At 40.4% G+C, this 19603-nt stretch overlaps 1 protein-coding gene across 2 annotated transcripts in view; it reads left to right on the top strand.

Moving 5' to 3' along the window:
• LOC106070299 (autism susceptibility gene 2 protein homolog) overlaps positions 1-19603 on the top strand; it is a 102597-nt gene that overhangs the window by 60751 nt on the left and 22243 nt on the right. For both annotated transcript variants that reach the window (XM_056005416.1, XM_056005415.1), the window contains exons 4-5: positions 2672-2707; positions 6063-6089. In XM_056005416.1, the coding sequence (XP_055861391.1) occupies positions 2672-2707; positions 6063-6089 (63 nt within the window). The remainder of the gene's footprint in view (positions 1-2671; positions 2708-6062; positions 6090-19603) is intronic.

The raw sequence follows: 19603 nt of genomic DNA, 5'->3' as shown, positions 1-19603 counted from the left end.
ACTCCGATGAAATCTTATATCTTCGAGTGCACGACCCTCACCTGAGTAAACGTTCTGCTTCGAGGTCCGGTTCGATGTTCGTCGGGCTTCGAGGTTCGGGCTTCGAGGTTCGGGCTTCGAGGTTCGGGCTCCGAGGTTCGGGGTCGCCACTGTGATGTTGCTAGTTCAGGCTGTCTTGAAGTCAACCAATTACTCTGCAATCGTTTGGGTGTAATTGTTCGGGTGCATTACTTGCAGTTGACCAACAAGTCAAACAAGAACCATACAACACCGGTTTTAACAAGTGAAGAGATGTAGTCGACTCTGATGAAATATTTTAGATGAATTTATTCTGATAAAAGGCCACAGTAGAAGTCTCTGTCACTAAACACGTCGTTACCCTGGAATATTCTATTGCTAACTGATTTTCCGGTCTCTAACCCAACATATCCCAAACGTCACTAGTCCCGTTCAATATGCGTCATCTATGGTGCGTCGCTAAATAACTAACCTATATAAATAAGGTGTCTAACAGGTTAGTTATTTAGCGACGCACCATAGATGACGCATATTGAACGGGACTAGTGACGTTTGGGATATGTTGGGTTAGAGACCGAAAAATCAGTTAGCGTTAGAACATTCCAGGGTAACGACGTGTTTAGTGACAGAGACTTCTACTGTGGCCTTTTATCAGAATAAACCCTTATACAATTGTTCATCAGTGTTGACTACATCTCTTCACTAGTTATAATCGATGTGCCAGTTCTTGTTTGACTTGTTGGTCAACTGCACGTAATACACCCGAACAATTACACCCAAACGATTGCAGAGTAATTGGTTGACTTCAAGACAGCCTGAACTAGCAACATCACAGTGTGCACCTAATATATTCCCAAGTAGACAAAAAAAAAAATCAGGTCCGTGCATTTTTTCTAGGAGACTAAGAACGTACAACTAGATTCTATATAGATGTTTAGTTTTCATTAAAAGCGGCCCAACCTGTTGCTATTACTAGTGTGATCTCCAGGTAGACTGCAGTGTACAGTCCCATGTGCTAGCTGTTTGCCTTAAGTATTAGTGGCTTTACAGCAGTAGCCGTGAACAGCAGGAGATTAATCTCCCCTTGTGCTATCTCGTCAACGAGCTGATGTGATCTCGCGATAGTCTCGCGCGTTGATTGTCGACTACCTCGCGGGGGCTTTGTGCAAGCAATGTAGCAGGTTTTTTTTTTTATGATTTACAATTACAGTTGTTCACCCTCGTAGCAATTAGTCCGCCTTTTAGTTGGAATCTGAACACTGTAATATGACTAGAGATCTAGAGGGATAGCTAATAGATCCACATACTTTCACAAAGTACGGCGGTTTAAAAAATCGAAACCTTTATATTTCTATCGATCTTTAGGCCTGAGACATTTAGATTTCATGTACAGGCCCCGCTCCTAGCGATTTAGTTTATTCGCACATACAAACACACAAAGTTTTTTGTTAGTCTTACGTACCCTCCACCAGTTCTACATTGGTTTGGTGTGTGCCTCTTAGGGAGCCCTCGAGGATTTCATGAAAACATACGGGACTAGGAGAAAACAGACCTAGACCTATAGATCTAGCTAGTAGCTTTGGTCATGAGAGGACAACCCTTACGTGAATTTCATATTGTATATTTAAAAAACAAACAAACAGCTGGGTTTAAACTTTGGGTTAACTTGATTTAAATTCAGACTCGGATGATTTAATCTTTGTGTAACATCCTGACACTAGGCCTCATGTCACAGTAGGTTCATCCTTCTAGCAGCAGTGAGTCCCCGCGCTCTGGTTCCTACTTGATGCCACTCCAAAGAATGAAGTAGTGTCCTAGAAACAAACCGTCTACTCAATTGGTCGCCTAATGAAAACCTCATGCTCTTTGGAACCAGATGAATTACATTAGCTGGACTGGGGCGAGCTGGGTTGTTTCCCCCTTGCCAGCTCCTGACACTTCTCTTGACCCTCGTCTTGTGTCCCCCCCCCCCCCCCCCCCCCGGGGGCTATCTCTCAGGTCTGGCCAACTAATTGTTTGGTGTATATCTTAGTGTCAAGTACATTACCTACAGACACACAACGCACGTTCACTGGGCTCTCTAAATCTAGTTAGGCTGCTGCTGTCGGCTGAAGTGTGCACAGACGCGTCCAAGAAAAATGATAGCATAAACGAAGAGCTTACATTCAACAACAACTTAGGCTAATACTTCACTTTCATTGCACTAAACCAGTGCACAGAGCTGAATGGGAATTGGGTAGAGCTGGTTTATCATTGATTTATACTCTCTACATTAGCATGCACTGTACATTTTTGTAGCCAAAGGGGTGTGTGTGTGTGTATTTTGCACAGTTGTATGCGAGTTTTAATTTCTTTATAATGTGTGAGTTTTTGTTTTGAAATAAGTTTTAAAAAGTGTTTTAATTAAATCACTAGTTTGATTTTTTGTTCAATTCCATTGATCCGGTACTTTAGTTGTGTTCACTTTGGGGGAAAAAAAAGGAGGGGGGCGACATTTTAAGTGAAGGGTGTCAATAAAAGGGTTTACCACTTACAAAGGTTAGTGGGGCCCGCTTGGAATTGTTACAAAGTAGTTCTTGAATAGATTACTCGGAAATAACTTAAAGTATGCCCTGCTCATTTTATTTTTTTGTCCATGGTTTTTCTCCCACAGGCCAGTACACATTCGGGATCTGGGCAAGGATACGTGGTAAGTAGATGTACATCTCTTGTGTCATTAATGTTTAATGTCAGGGCGCCAAGATTGATCATGACGCGTCACCAGTAGCATTGTTCTGTAGGTCTAAGTACCGTCCATACTTCACTGCCAAACTAATGGCCGTCTAAGACTGTCTTAAATCTCTCATTTCCTAAGTCTCACAAGTCTTTTAATCTCTAGGCTAGACCGACGTCTCGCTTGTTCCTCGTGCCGCTGGGAGACAGGGACAGCAACGCTGGGGAAATGGGGGGGGGGGGTGCGAGTTAGCGCTCTGAGGAGTTGTGTTGACATAGTTGGATAGCTCTTGAAATCACTCGAGTGAGAAAACGTATTCAGTTAGAGCCCATGCTTGCTGTCTTAGGGCATGACAGTGGTATCTTTTGTACAGCAGACTTCCAGGCCCACAGCTCGATCTATTACAATCTCCTACAAAACAAATCATTGATTTCTTGACAGAGCATGGAAATCTGTGGACTCCTATCAGGGGATCACGTTCTGGTTTACCGTATTGACAAGTGAACACTTACCCATTGATAGCACTCTGGCCATGAGGGGTAGAGTTGTCGCTTAGTTATACCTTTAAAGCTAGTTTTCTTTAGAGCCAAGTTCAATAATGAATAAGGACTACTCGAACTAGTTTGATACCTTTGGAATGCCATGTATCTTTTTTGTGGGCAGATGTGTTGGGATAATAGAACTCCATTGTTTTTTTTAAAACTCCATACATAATTAGGTTATTACTAGTGGTAATTTTTGTTTTGAGTGCATGTTGGTGACCCAGTACTACACAAAGCTCATTCCTAAGACTTGAATATGACTGATACCAATTGATTAATGTGCTCATACCGCAACCCCCCGCACCCTTTTTTGTCTTACTGATGTGTTTATTTGATAATGTGTCTGTAACGCTTCTTGAATCCAAACTGGTATGTATTCTGAAGCCTGAATGTAAGTTTGAATGATGTCTGTGTGAGATCTGAATGTAACGTGAATGAGTCTCTGGCGCTAGTGGTCAATAGGACGAGTCAAACTAAACTACTAACTTTTTGACGACCTTTGATAGTCTGTTTCACTCACATTGACTTTGTGTTCCCCTGGCAACTTATGAAAGACGCATCCTTCAATTATTCACTGTTTAGATTAGGCACCGTTTCTAGCTTTTGGTGTTGGTCCACTTTCGAGCGGTCTATTGAAACCGCTTCTTTTGCGCCCCCCGCCCCCCCCCCCTTTTTTTTTTTTTGTTTCACCGTCCATTCCTTCTTGTGTGTGCCCGCGCGCATACGTGCATCGGTCCGGGTTTTGTTCTTTCAACAAGCTGAGCCTTGCAGCTTTATTGCCCTGGGTGGAAGGTGTTGGTTTCTGCCCAAACAAGAGATGTGTCCTTAAATCGCAGTGTTTTGTTTTAATGTTAAGCCAGGAGATTAGCTTGCTCAGGTAAAAAAAAAAAAAAAGACCAGCAGTAGGACTAGCAGTAAAACTGTTTCTCGCGTAACTAATGCATCCATCCATTTCTGTAACCTTATCAAGGTTGATTGTGTTAAATACCTTCATTTTAATGGCCATTTCAAATGGTAGTAAAACCAGAATGGAAAAAAAATGTGTGGGGAGGGGAGTTGTTTTTAAAAGTATTCTCATTCTCTCCCTCCTCATTTTTTTTCGGAGATCTTTGAAGTTGGACTGCTCTAAAAGAAAACCCATTGGCCGATGAGAGGCTCAAACGAGCGCCTAAAAGCTTGAAAAGCCTCTACTTTAGAGAGGAGCTTTTTTTTTTGTGCTCAGTCAATCGATAGGCCGGGTAAGCATGGGACTGAAGGCTAAGACACACAGAGGTTGTCTCAAGAAGTAGTTAGAGTTGGGTAAGCATGGGACTGAAGGCCAAGACACACAGAGGTTGTCTCAAGAAGTAGTTAGAGTTGGGTAAGCATGGGACTGAAGGCCAAGACACACAGAGGTTGTCTCAAGAAGTAGTTAGAGTTGGGTAAGCATGGGACTGAAGGCCAAGACACACAGAGGTTGTCTCAAGAAGTAGTTAGAGTTGGGTAAGCATTGGACTGAAGGCCAAGACACAGAGAAGTTGTCTCAAGAAGTAGTTAGAGTTGGGAGTTGGCCAGCATTACATCTCAGTCTACATGTCTGCATAGCATGCGTAGTTGAGGAAGCTTCTGAGTAACAAGGTGCTGGTTTTGTTTAGCACATGCCCTAGCAGAGCTGCCGACCTTTGACCCACCTAAATCGGCGTCATTTTCCCTCAAATTCCGTTGACTAAATCACTGTGATAGAATACATTATGTTGTCTATGAGTGTCCTAACAAGCAAAGTGACTGTCTGGTAATAGAAGAAACTCTATAAACATTCTAGTATACGTTCTGGTCAACGAAACGGAAGAAATTCTTTCAATAATATACATAGCCTACACTTTGTCCCCATTTCAATAGATTTGAAATAATGGTTCAAACATCACTATATCTACTCAATAGTTGTGTATCGTGTTATGTTAATGAACAACAAAAGTTGAGTTCGCTTGCATTGTCTTGTAGCGTGGATAGTGATAGTTAGTGAAATGTTTCATTTCTTCAAACTGTGTATATTGAAAGTAAACAGTCATTATTGTCTTAGTTTGCTAGTCCAGTGAAGAGAAAGCTTGGGCGTGAACGCTAGCAGGACGCTAACCCAGAGACATTGCTTTGAATCGTATTCACAACTCGTTGGACTGCTGGGATTCGACTGGACAGTGTGGACATTATGGACATAGAATTGTCCAAGCATTAGCTCAGAACTGTTACTATGCCATCCTAACGGATTGCACTAGTTTCTCAACAGTTTCAAATAAGAACAAAAAAGTAAAACTTTCTTAAACAGTGGATCAACTCTGCTCTTCTCACATCTCCTTAGACAAACCTCGATTGAAATTAGACCGCTCTCTTCTTGAAAACCTAGATTAACATAGACCGATCTTATCCTAATAAAAACCTAGATTAACATAAACCGATCTTATCCTAATAAAAACCTAGATTAACATAACCGCTATCGTCTCCTTAGAAAAACCTAGATTAACCTAGACCTCTGCATGTTCTTAAGACTTCCTCTATTGTATAATAATAAAAGATGAAAAAAAAAATCCCATTAATTTCCTAGCGCAAGCAAACAAAAAAAAAGTAATTATTTTGTTTTGTTTTGTTTTGTTTGTCAAGACAATCTGCTTGTAAATGACTGCATGTAAGGTAAAACAAAAACCTTGGTTTAATGAAGTCGTGTAAACTGTGTCGGCATGTTGGAGTTATTTGTTTAGAATGAGCCTTGAATCACATGACTTGAGTTTTGACATTTCTGTGTTTCCTCTTTGCAGTGTGATGTGGAAAGCGGAGACGATAAGGTAAGACGATCATGTTAATTTGTGTGGGGCTGGAAATAACGTATCAGTGGCGTAGCCGCCTCTTTCTTGGTCATCGCCAGGGGCGTGCCTAGATCTCTTTTTTATTCACCACGTGTTTTTTTTTTCCTTCTCTCTTTGATGCCGCTTACACTTTCCAACACTGAATGCATTGACACAGTTTAGTACAACTTGAGATTCTTGTTTCTTTTTTAATCTACTCTTTCATGGAAGTCAGTGTTTCCCAAACGTTGGACCTATGTGTACCCCTGTTATAATTTTTATAATTTGTAATTTTTGTACCCCTCGCTTCCCCTCCCCCCACTTTAATTTATGAACAGAACATAATAACTGGGTATTTTAAAAAATCAGCATTGTTAATGAGGTGCAACGCGAGCACCTCCTTCAAAGTCTTCCCGTACCCCAGGCCCAGGGCGTACGCGTACCCCCATTTTGGGAGACACTGCTGTAAGTGATATTTGAATCAAAAGTTCTTATTGTAGCTCACTGCTAGGTAGCATTGGTCGTTTTATTAATATGTTTATTTACTCATCTCTTTAGTTGAAAAAAATATATATAATATATATATAAGTACAAAGTAAGGCGTGTGCATGTACATGTAGGGCCTATATATGTATGTCCCGAATAAAAATCTAAACCGTTTCACCAATCTTGATAAAAATTGGCATATATGTTCCTTAGATCATGGCGGAGACCGTAGTTGAATAATCCTCCCATAACTGGAGGGCCCTAAATATAGACAAAAAGTAACTAATTGTGTCTCTATTAAAGAATGAAACCATAGACTTGTATATTATACTAGACTGGTCTTGGAGATTTTTTAGCACTACAAAAAATGTGAAAATTTGTTAGAAAGCTGGAACAAGGCGTTGTTTTGTAAAGTAGTTATAAGAAATAAAGTTGTTGTTTTTTTTCAACCCTAACCTATGTAACAAATAATTTAATTTTTAGACCTAGATCTAGTAAATGAACATAATAAATAAGAGTACTCTCGTCTCATAATTATTATTTTGCAATTTTTAGATACATAATCTAGAAAGATCTAGGTAATCAATCTATTTAAATGTACATAAGATGATTTATATTAACATCAATTATTTCGATCTAGGATTTTTGAAACATTATCTCAATGGAAACAAACAGGAAATGGCTTTGTTTCATATATTTGAATGAAAATCCGAGAAATGATTTTACATTATTTCTAAACTTTGAAAACTAAAGATCATTACTTTTGTAAGACAGGAAGATTGATTGGGACGACTTCCCTTAGAGCCTGAAAAAAGAGTTTACGTACATAAAATCTCTCTCTATATTATATATAGGTCTGTGAATAGATCAATCGCGGATAAGAATTTATTTCCGGTTTCAAGTCTAGTATAATGTATAAGTCTATGAATGGAAATTTTAAAAAATAAATTGGGTAAACCCGTTTACACATTCACACTTATACAATGGCAGACTACTTTTGTTCTATGTGTATTGATATCTCTGACATCTTCCCTGTATCCTCAAGAAGATTCTGTAGCTATATTCTGCTTTTTTGTTTTGTTTTCGTTAGTCATGACTATCATGTTTGCCATTAAACTGCACCTGATTCTTAAACTGCTTTAGACAAACTGTTTACTGGAATGTTGTCATCATTTTGTTGATGTTGTTCCTATCTGGTTTGTGTATACACCGGCTAGTTTCAAATATCACTGTAGATCTTTAAAAAAAAAATATAACCTATTTGTAGTGGCATGTAATCAATAGAACTTGACATTTAGGCACTTTGCCTCTACCCGGCGACACCCATCATTCTTTGATCCGGGAGAGGTGGGGGTGGGGGGCGGGCTGAATGTTTTCCCGAGATCTCCTCACACCTTGGAGTTGCTGCTGCACCGGGCTACACACTAGCAGGTGTTTATATGATCAACACAAGGCTCTTCCTTTTACCTGTGTTCTCATAGCAGGGCCCTCTTACACACATCTGTTCAGTGCACACGGTTTAATGGGATAGACACAATTTCATGTTCATGCATCTGCGGAGGTTAACTAAAGCCTGCGACGTTCAACAGTGAGAACATGGTGGAATAGAATTGATTAGGTTGATGTAGCAGAAGTTGGAGGTAGCCCACTGTCCGCTCCAATGGTCGTTACACATCACTTTAAAACATGCTCCAGAATAGGTGGAAGTTTGCGTTTGTCTATTCGTGGTTATTTTAAATGTGTAAATGAGAGCAATGAAACAGAGGGTCATTTATGGGTGTCTGGCTAGCTAGGTTATTGACCAGTAGCTTGACCAGTGGACAGATCTAAGTTTAATATTTGCATTCTCCCCCCCCCCCCCCCCCCCCCAATTATTGCATCCATGTATTCATTTAATCCTACTTTAGCGCCCTCACCCACCATCTCCTGCCTGCCAAAAACAAAGAATGTGTTTTGAAAGAAATTGTTTTATTCAATGTCAGAGAAGCTGTTCTATATTCATTTTGAATAATAATATAAAAAAAAACAACAGCAAACAAGCTTGGATTGCTGCCACAATGAACATACATATGAGACCTAACACTTTACTGCTCTGTTTAAGCCTCGAGCCAATTTAAGGCTTTTGTTAGATCTACGTGCTCCCGAGCAGTGCGGCTACTCCCCAGCAAGATATAAAATCAGTTTGTTTGATTCAATCCGCCGCCAAATCTGGTTCTAGTCGCACTAATCTCATGGTATCCCTCCAACCCGAGCTCTTAATCTCCACATCATTCTCGTAGCTGTCATAGCACACTGGGTCTGTTACTTTGTATTTAATGGGCTTGAACAAAGAGCGGGAGGGAGAGAGAGGGAGGGAGAGACTGACTGGGTTGCGGGCCGGGCTGTGGGGCTAGCAAGTCAAATTGTCTCTACATTTAAACGCGACCGAAACCACTCCACGGTGGCTTTCGCTTTGATGAGTGAGCCCAAGGGAGAAACGCGCGGCCTTACAAATTCCATTTCTCGCCAGCTCTGATTGAAATTCCCATTCAATAGCTGGGGAGCCCTGGGACATCTCCATCAACGCACAATATCTTCATTTTTTTTTTTTACAATATTTTAAGTCAGTTTGCCACCTTCTCTCTCTCTCTCTCTCTCTCTCTCTCTCTCTGTCTGTCTCCCTCGCCTCCCACTAGCAGCAAAGGAAAGAAATCAATAAGAAAACTACAGCTGCACTGCACTAGCATGCTCATTTTCTTTGTGTGGAGAGGAAACTTCAGAGACTAACTCAAGTCAACAACCTACTGTTATGTAGAAGCCATGGTTTAGGGCTGGGTTTACCAAACTTTTCCTCAAAAAGGAACACTTTGCACATTTGAAGTATTTAGCCTAACACTGGTTTTTTTTTTTTTCAAGATTTTTTTTCTCTATTTTGTTTAGATAAAAAAGAATAATAAAATCATATTCCAAATTAAGTTTTTTTTCCCAAGTATAAACTTAAAATATTTATCTTGACATCAGACATGGATACCAGCTATCTGAATTCTAACATCTGATGTAGCGCCAAGCCTTTTTCTAGACTTTGACATTGGTACAACGTACAAAGTAAAACCTTCACACAGGTAGCACTGTAAAGACCCCATGTAATAACCATAGAAACTCAAGTACAATAATAAGAACTTCTTTTCAAATATTTTAATACTCTTCAGACTCGTCTAGAGATGATTAAAAGGTTGGTCCTTGTGTCAGTCAGAATCTAGATCAGTTCAAAGTTCAGACTCTTGATTTACAGTTTATTTTGTTATCAAGAAGAACTTATACACATCTTGTTTTTTTCTACATTTACTAAGAGATTAATTAAGTTGTATGCCTACTAATTAATTATTCCAGTAGTTCATGGAACACCTACTCAGAGCTCGCGGTACCCCAGTGTTCCGTGGAACACAGTTCGGGAAATACTGGATATGGGGTTGAACTTGTCAGATAAAATCAGCCCAAATAGTTACACTTGCAGACATATGATGCTTTAAAATAGATCATTTTAATTGCTTTAAAACGTAGGTTGTGACTTAAAAGTATGGGAACCACTGGTCCAAACATGACTGTGTTAATGAACTTGACCCACTGCCCCATGTCCCTCGTGTCCAGTTATCTGCGTTAAGTGTGCACTATAATGTCAAATAGAATATGCCAGTTGAAATGTCCCAGTCCGCACTGTAGATCAGAGAGTGAAGTCCCTTACAGATACTTAGTAGGGTTGGTACATGGACTTGGGTAATAATAAAATGTTCATTTTTATATTTCAAGAAACACACAAATATGTTTTTGTAGGGACGTCTATTATGTGTGCGCGTGTAGTGTGTGTGTGTTGGGAGGGGGAGGGGGGTCGGTGGGATTACAAGAGCATCTTGTCAATTGAGGGCTTGGGGTTGAGTTGGTGTGTTTGGTCCGATTATTGGTTTTACAGGATGACCAGTTCTTCCCCGCCTCCGAGAGGAAGTGAAAATCGATTAGAAGCCAAGCTGTCAATTGGGAAAAAGAAGTAATAGGATCATTTCCGGGTTGATTCTGTCTGGTTTAGGGAACACTGCTGTAGTGCAGGCTAATGTGTTCTGGCACACAACTTCTCCATTTGTTAACAGTCAAGTTGTCCTGGGCTGCCACAATCTTTCCAATACTAGTTCACTTTTGGTCACTTCGACCAATGTCCAGTGCACAGCGGGGATGGTTCATTCGTGTACTCTTAGCAAGTCTCCTGTATAGTAGCTGAAATAAAGTCAAGCTTCCACCAAGGGCGCAATGTATCCACCAAGGTTGCCTATCGAAAGAGAAACACCATTGAGTAGTTGTTATGTAACCTCAACGCTTGGCCTGCGCTTGAGCCGTAAAGATTTTGTACATGTTTCCTAGGTTAGTGTTTAGCCTCGATGAAGAATTATAATATCTCTTTTTTTTTTTTTTGGAGACGTGTTATGTGGGTGTGTTGGGGTGGTGGCGGTCAGCATATTCAGTATTCTCTCTGTTAGATTAAAAAAAAAACACACGATTGACGTTATTCACGTATTGGCTAAATTAGCATTCTAATAACCAACTCTGTGTACTATTTAGAATATCCTCGCGTACCCCTAAGCGTATGAAGCCGCACTTTGGTAACCACTTTACCATAATAAGCCTAGGTTGGTACCGTTGTACCACCGATTTTTACCTGTACTCGTTAATTTAATCTGATTACTTTAGTCTCCTCACCTCCCGCCTCCTCCCCATCACCACAGCATGCGCCGTCAACAAAGGAGGGTAATAGACCCGATAGGCCACGTGAAGTGGTGCTGCCTGGGTGTGGTGATGAAAACGCTTCGCCCGCTCCCCCCCCCCTTCCTGGTCCCCCCTCAAGCAATTAACAAGTGTTTAGTTGTGTGCGGCTAATGGCTCCAGTCGAGCGGGCTAATTGCACATAGCCGACGCACGGGCTTTTTATTGCTGGTTGTTGAGGGCCTAAAGCAAAGACAAACTCTATTAAAACTGCCCGTGAAAGGATCAAAGTGTTTTTGTTTTATCTCGCTCACTCCCATCGATCGAGCCCCCAACTTCTCAAAGTGGAATGAAGCAGTCTGTAGTAGCGAGTGTGTGTGTGTGTGATTCACTTCCCGTACTCTCCAACTCGTTAAATCAACTTCACTGTAATGGCAACAATTAACCTCCACATTTCTTCTCTCCTTCCAACCCAGTTGAAACATTTTCACTTCAAATTTGAATTGAACCTCTATGTTTAGAAATATCTACGCTGAACGGTGTACGTGTTAAGTTGATACCGATTCCTTCATCGGAACTAGATCGAACACTGGGACGTGTATCTACTAGTCCTCGCCCAGATTTGGGGCTAACCAACTCGGGCAAGAGAGGCATGGATGTGAAGACATGTGAAGTTGTCTAGCACAAAAAGGACATTGGTATAAGTTCAGCTCTAGAAACGTGAAGCAGAGAACAAAGTTCACGTTGACTGAAGGGATGCACTTCACGTGACAGGGTGTGGGAGTAAGAGAGGGAGAGTGAGAGGCAATCGTCTTGGCTTGTTGTCGGTAATTAGCATTGATTATACAGCCTGGCATCGGGTTGAGCTGTACAAGTTGAAAGTCAGACTGTATGTATGTGTGTGTGTGTGAGGTAGCATGTAGTGCACTAAAGCCCGTAGCGAATAAATGGAGTTGACTGAAAGGGAGAGCTACTCCTTGAAACTTTCAACTCATCTAGGACGAGAGGACCTCCCCCCTCCACTTTCGCCCCAATCTCCAATTACACACGTCTCTCAGATTAGCTAGCGCAGTTTAAGTGCTACTGTAGACTGTACAACCATCATACAAGTCTTACGGTCCTGAAGTACTCTACAAACTACCTTTTAAGATCCTTCAGAATGAAACAGAAAATGTCTCCATGTATCCAGTTTTTTTTTCAGTGGTCCTCTAAAGGGAAAAGCTGCGAGTCTGTTTGTCCGTCTGTCACGTTCATATCTCAAAAACTGTTGGAAACCACATTTGATCGTAGCATGTAGCACGTAAAGATACTGATAGCGAACTTTGTGGTTTATTAATTTAACCTTTTCCCACATACATTTTTAAATAGTACTTAAAAACGTATTTAGTATGTCCTATTAATATACATAATAGGCGTGGCAACAATAGGAATGGAAAACATAACAGCTATTGTAGTGTTAGCAATATGTATATACAAATGCATGTGCTTTCTTGTGTTCAGCTACTAATGGTTTACCGAAAATGTTTATTATTGTTGAGAGAAACAGCTAGTATGTCTTTTTTGTCTTTAAAAACATGATTTAATAGCCAGTGGTTCTTGTTATTTTATAGAAGTTTCCTTAGAATTCAAGCCTATCAATTTGTCTTTGTGCACTATTCAGACAGGCGACAAGTAAGACCTCGAACATTGGATGGGAGTGATCGCATGCTTTCAATGTATATTTAGTATTAAGAGGATGGACTTTTGGGTTACGATTGTTTCTAGTTCATTGTTTCTGATATCCGAGCATTCGTTGGACTATTGGTTTACCCAAAGGTTCGCTATTTAATTGCATTGCTCACCAAACCGCGGACACACAGGGGCCGCCTACGAGTTTATGTAACAAATAGAACTATATCTACCTTTGGGAAAGAAAATAAGACATTTTCTTCATCTCAACATTGAAACTGAACTGTTAATAGTGTGGAAAAAAAAAGTTACCAATAGTGAAATAACACATTGTACTAGGGAAAAAAAGGGGGTCAGAGAAGATAAGGATCAGAAAGAGTTGTCACTCTACGTTTTCTTGGGTTGAACTCTAACCTAATGGAAAGAGAGAGCTACACCTACAACTAAAGTGTGACTAGTGACCAGACTTGACCCTAAAATTCTTACACTTGACCTTACATGACATCCCATGAGGAGAAAGGAGAGGGAACTGGAGATGTTTTAGAACGCGTTAAGGTCAGCTGCTGGAACAACTGTCCCAGACGGCTATCTCGCTTTGTTAGGTTGATTCCCTTGAGCATTGGCCAACTTCTTTTCGCTGTTGGCTAGCCTTGAAATTTGTGAAATTATCCATGCGTTTGTTGCAAGTAGCCTGTAGCATCCCAACCCTTTTTTTGTTTTTGTTTAAGCAATGACTTTTTTTTTTCTAAATATATTTTTTGATTTTCTTGGATCTCTTGATGGGGAAATGTTTGGAAGGATTATCTCAAAGAATAGGCTTCTGTCTGTTCTTCAATTAGGTCAAAGCATTGGATTCTATCTGTTCTTCAATTAAGACAAAGCATTGGATTATGTCTGTTCTTCAGTCTATTGTAAGTCCATGTCTTATTGAAGCAAGGCTTTCAAAGGCCTGCCTGTGGAGAAATAACAAAATTAATTCAGTATTTATCCTTAATGTGTGACTTACTTTCTGTTATATATATAATTTCGTTACTGTAACCGTTTTATCGAAATTAATGACAATTCATTAAAGATGTATTGTTCTTGTGCAGTGAATCAGTTTGCAGTATCATTTTAAAAGTCGATTGTGATAACGATTTGTAATGAATAGTCTTGAACAAGATAAGTAGCACAGAAGTCTGTAGAGTGTTCTTTGGTTTGGTGCCAAGTTGTGAAATGTTCGGATAGTTTGGATATATAGATTTATACAGCTTAGTCGTCCTTGATGTGGAACCCCCCTCGCTGCATTGTTCTCGCTGTCTTTCAGAAGCCCTCTCTCTCGCTCTTTCTCTCTCTCCTTCTCTCTGTTCTTTCTCCTTTGACTCTCACACCCACACAGAGACCCCAGAAAATGGCGGCGCAACAAAAAAAAAAAGTGGTGATTGAACGTCACCCCGTTTTGTCATCTCTTTGTGAAACACGAGAATTACAAATGAGAATGTGATTTGTGGGAATAAATCTTCCACTCGTCTAGTCCAAGCACGTAGCCGTATCATCATTGGGTGCTAACAATGGGCAGGCACTTCTTATCATCCGCTCACTTATACGAACAGCAAACATTGGCCTGTCTCGGCTCCATTAGCTCACACACACACACTTGCGCGCGCAGGCGTACACACATGCACGGGCGCGCGCTTTGGGGACGAGGGGGTGGGAAGGGAAGAAAGCCGAGAGTTCAAGACCATTAATTATCGCCCTCCAAATGACCGGTGGGAGTAGAAAGAAAAGGGAGGGGGTCGCTTCGAGTCAATTGTAGTGAGCACCCTGTCACGTGAAGAGAGAGAGAGAGAGTGAGATTGCGATCAATGTCCTTGTGTTCCAAGCATTGAAATCTGAATCATTGTTCTGACCAAGATTTGAATGGAGCATTTTCATTCCCTTGTTTAGAGTATGTACTGTACGACTAGTCCTGCATCGCTTACACTTGCTTGTGCTCTTGTACATTGGACCCAGCCATTAGATCATGGATCAAACTGAAACAATGACATTTCTCTAGCACTGACTTTAGAACTGTTTATGCTAGTGTAATGCTCTAGCTACAATGTTCAGGGGAGCTACATTTGTCCTTCACAAGCTTCTTCACGATCTTTGGTTTAGCTTTCCATTTTAGTTTGTGCTACTATGATTGAGCAATGGGTCCAACTGTTCAGTACGAAATGTCCATTGTGTGTAGGCTACGTGACTAGATTATTACTTGACATTGTTGTCTTGCTGATTATCTCCAAACAGTGGTCATCGTGGCCGAGAGAGATTGTGGTCAGTCAAGAGTTGACGGCCAGCCCAAACAAAGACTCGCGGTGAAGCTCCAATGGTGGCCGCGTGGACTCTCATTCTCTGCCTAGGAGTAGTAGAGAGGAGGGGGCTAGCGTGGAGAACGTTGTACCATGACTGAGCACCAATAAAGTATTTCCCTTGGGGTTTTCCGCTGATTATTAGAACACACACAGTCACTGGTGAAACTTGGTGATTTTCTTTGGAACATTTGTACGAGTCCGTTGGGGTTAGCTTTGATTGACCGAACGGCCCAGGCTGTGAACGTCGAAATTGAGCTTCGACTCGAGACCTTAAATCCATGTTATCATGTAGTTATCATCTTAACCAGCTAGTCACGTGTCCGCGTCATCGCTTCTCCGCTGGTCACGTATTCGTTATAATTTGTTTGGCTGTAATAACGGATGCCCCGGTGAAATGTGTGGTCAATAAACTAGTGAGAATGGCATCGGTGAAACTGTGGTACCGCTTCAGTAGTAGTGAATGAGGCGAGCTGTGTGGCCGAGAGGCTTAAACCGCTTGACTATCTAAGAATGAGTATTGGCTTCCTATCAAGGGTGCTCGTATTCGAGCAGAGTTGTTTGCTGAGCCTAAAGGCAGCTAAGAAAATCTCCCAAATACTCCTTCAGCAAGAAGAACGTGCTATAAACATGCAAGTTGCGCTAGTTAAAAAAAAACAAAAACAAATGCTATTTAATTCACACACAAAATATTTTTAAAAAACGAGTCTGACGGATAGAAGCAAACGTTTGTTGTCATAGCGCTCCTTCTGTGAGCTTCCTTCAGCACAGCGCCAAGTTCTAAACGTCTGTTAGTAGCACAAGATCTGGTGTTCTAGGGACACAACTCTCTCCTTGCACTTCTTTCTCTGGCCAGCAGACAACGTGTTGACTCTGCAATTCAAGTTGTTTAGCATTGAGTCTACATTTAGTGGGTTACTTCCCATGACTATACTATGGACCTTCTCACAGAAAGAACTAAATGGAAAGTGCCCATAGACCAATAGGATGAAGAGATAGATAATGAAGGGAAAGGCAAAGACGTCTGCTGGTTGAACAATCTGTTTCGTCATCCCTAACTTGCCGTTGGATGATGTTTTGCCTAAATTGTCTTGGTGTAGTTGACTAGGTCTTTGAGGCAGTTAACGTTCTAGTAGCTAACACTTGATTCTAAAATGGCATGTATCGTGTGCAGTGAATCTGTTTGTCTTCTTTGATCCATGCAGTGAATGGAAAACTTCACGTTTTCGTGGTGGCATGAATATGTGCAGCCACCGCTGTAGAGCTTTGATTCCGGAGATGTTTGTGAATCTATACAAATGTCTAGACCCAGCCACACACAATCTCGACACATGGCCAGACACACATACAAATAGACGTATTGGATAGGCCCAGCCCCCGGTTTGGAGTTTTTGTGTGTTTTTATGTCAGCACAACCTCGTCTGTGGCCATTGGAATAATAAAGCCACTTGAGCTCCTGACTCGACATATCTATGCTAAGTTAATCTCACCAAAACCCCGCCTGTTTATTTATTCTCTCTCCGTGCTGGCTTCAGATCATTCAATGACCCCCCCCCCCCCTTTTCTCCTTTTTTATTTTCGCCTTGTCCCCCCCCCCCCCTTTTCTTCTTTTATCTTCTCTCCAGAACCAGGAAGAATGCGTGTGTGTTAGACTAGATATTTCCCCAGCACTTGGTTGTAACGAGTGGTTTTGAATTGTGGAGATTGTCTACCTGATGTCTTGTAAGCCATACCTTTTTTGTTTGTCGTATGTCTTAAGTGCAGACAATATGCTAGTAGAGCTAGAACTTAGCATGGCTAACAGCGTCTTATCTCTAGAAACATGAAGACTCTACAGCAGTCCTACTAGGCTTGGCCAAATTTGCATCCTAGAATTCGTTGTGGAAAACAGATTGATGCAATGATTAAACGTGATATTTGTCAGTAATGAAGCGAGTATTAAACACACCTGCAGTTACATTGACGCGTATTTAAACAACAAACAAACAACTATTTCATTTGTGTCTCGGTCTTTATTATTTTTCATTACAAAGCTCATATCAACTCCTGTCTGACTGGTAAAAAAGTTTGAACACTCATTCTCGTATCAAGTTAAAACTTCGCACAATTATTCATTGGCGTAGACAATACATGAATCAATTTTTAAAAAATCAATTAATCAATAAGTTACTGGTTATTAATTATTTTGTTTTATACCAACAAGGGAAATGAATCCTTCAGTATTCACAGATATGGCTAAATATGTCGGGGTTCGTTCTTTAAAATACTTCTACACGTTGTTTTGTCCCATACCCAGTCTCGGATCAAGGTGAATTTTAAATAGTTATTGATTCTACTTTACAAAACACGAATCGAGAAAAAAAATAGTTTATTGATTATTGGTAATTAATTATTATATTTGATATCGAAAAGTGAAATAACTTCTATATTGTTTAGATATATAGTTGTAAATTAGAAGTTCTTCCCTGTAGATCAGCTTTGTTTTGTTTTTTTTAAGGATTAAAATAAAAATAGTTCTTGTAACTAACTAGACTTAAACTAGTTCTTGTAACTAACTAGACAAACAGATCAGTGCCAGCAGTGAACCGATTCCAAACAATGCAGCCTCTAGAGCTTGTGATGGTTGCCAAGTACGGTGCTACTAGTTAAACAACTCAATCCCGCTCCTCCCCCTACTACCTTCAGGTCTGACTCTGTACAGTCCCGTGCTAGTGATACTCTGGTGGAGCTAGTACTTTCTAATATTTCTTCTCGCTAGCAGTTCTGCTCTAGCCGGGTGTGTGTTGCCATCAGCCTGTAATCACTCAATCTTGGCCTGAGTGCCTCTCTGACATTTAGAGATCTCTTCTGTGCCCATGTCGCGTCCTTGGATAATCTACTCAATTACCCGCCCTTGGTGAGCCCATGTTTCTCTGGTATTTCCCTTCCCTTAACACTTGGGTAATGGTCTCTGAAAGGCTCTGAGTAGTATTAGCCTTAGGGCGCCCATTCATCTCCAACAATACACTTTTTGTTTTTTAACATTGAAACTTGTACATATGTAAAAAAAAAAATTTAAAAAAAAAAATATGGGGGGGGGGGGGGTAATACTCATGGTGATGTCACGGGACATGACTTTTAATAAACAGCAGGACACTGTCCCCGTGGTAAACACCAACAGGACAAAGGGAATCCTCACCTGCCTGTTGTTCAGAGCAAGTAACATCCTGTTTTCCAAACATCTGACATAAAAAAAGACATCTTGAATTGAATGTATCACTTGAACTGAAAGGCTGCACACTGTGGACTGTAACACGTTTTTCTTTCATGGCCGAAATCAGTTTCAAACATAGGAAGAAATGTAACAAAAAATAATGAGCGGCTAATATGAAAACATTCTCGAATGATCTTTAAGCACTGAAAAATAAGTTTTAAAGAATAAAACACAACAATGGATATCATAGTCAGGTGGTCTCTATTTAACCTTTGTAGGTTCACACAAGAACTATTTTGTTCCCTTGTGATATGGAGTGTGTATGAGTGTGTTTCTATGGTGACAATGAGAAGAAGTTAGCTATTGGTTGGTGGCTAGGCAATGTGAATGATGCAAGATAAGCGGAGCTGTCGTAAGCTGCGTTAAGTACGCTAGCCGAGTCCAGGCTGCCAAAGTTTAAACACGTGTTTGTATTGTTAGATTTGTTGAATGAGTCTGTATTGTAATAAATGTTTTTTTAGTTTTGTTCACAAAGACATTATTCGAGTTATTTCAAGCTTAACAAGTTAAACTATAATACGCCTACAGTGGTTTAGTTGTCTACCAGCAGTTTGGTGCTACAAGTCAACGACCGCCTACACCACCTTGGCATATAATATATTTGAATACACTCCAACTTTTGTATGCCAACTTCACGTGTAATGTGTGAGTGATACTTATGTGAGCGTACATTTTCTCCTTTGAATGTTTTGTTCTGTTTAATACACGAGTTCCTCATTGAATGTTTTGTTCTGTTTAATACACAAGAGTTCCTCATTGAATGTTTTGTTCTGTTTAATACACAAGAGTTCCTCATTGAATGTTTTGTTCTATTTAATACACAAGAGTTCCGCATTGAATGTTTTGTTCTGTTTAATACACAAGAGTTCCTCATTGAATGTTTTGTTCTGTTTAATACACAAGAGTTCCTCATTGAATGTTTTTTTCTGTTTAATACACAAGAGTTCCTCATTGAATGTTTTGTTCTGTTTAATACACAAGAGTTCCTCAACGCTAGTCAAGATTTATTGTAGAACAAGGCCAACAGAACTACGTAGTTCATGAGTTTC

This window comes from Biomphalaria glabrata, chromosome 12 (assembly GCF_947242115.1).
Source record: "Biomphalaria glabrata chromosome 12, xgBioGlab47.1, whole genome shotgun sequence".
Taxonomy (NCBI): Eukaryota; Metazoa; Mollusca; class Gastropoda; family Planorbidae; genus Biomphalaria; species Biomphalaria glabrata.
This window is presented reverse-complemented; position numbering and strand designations above follow the sequence as displayed.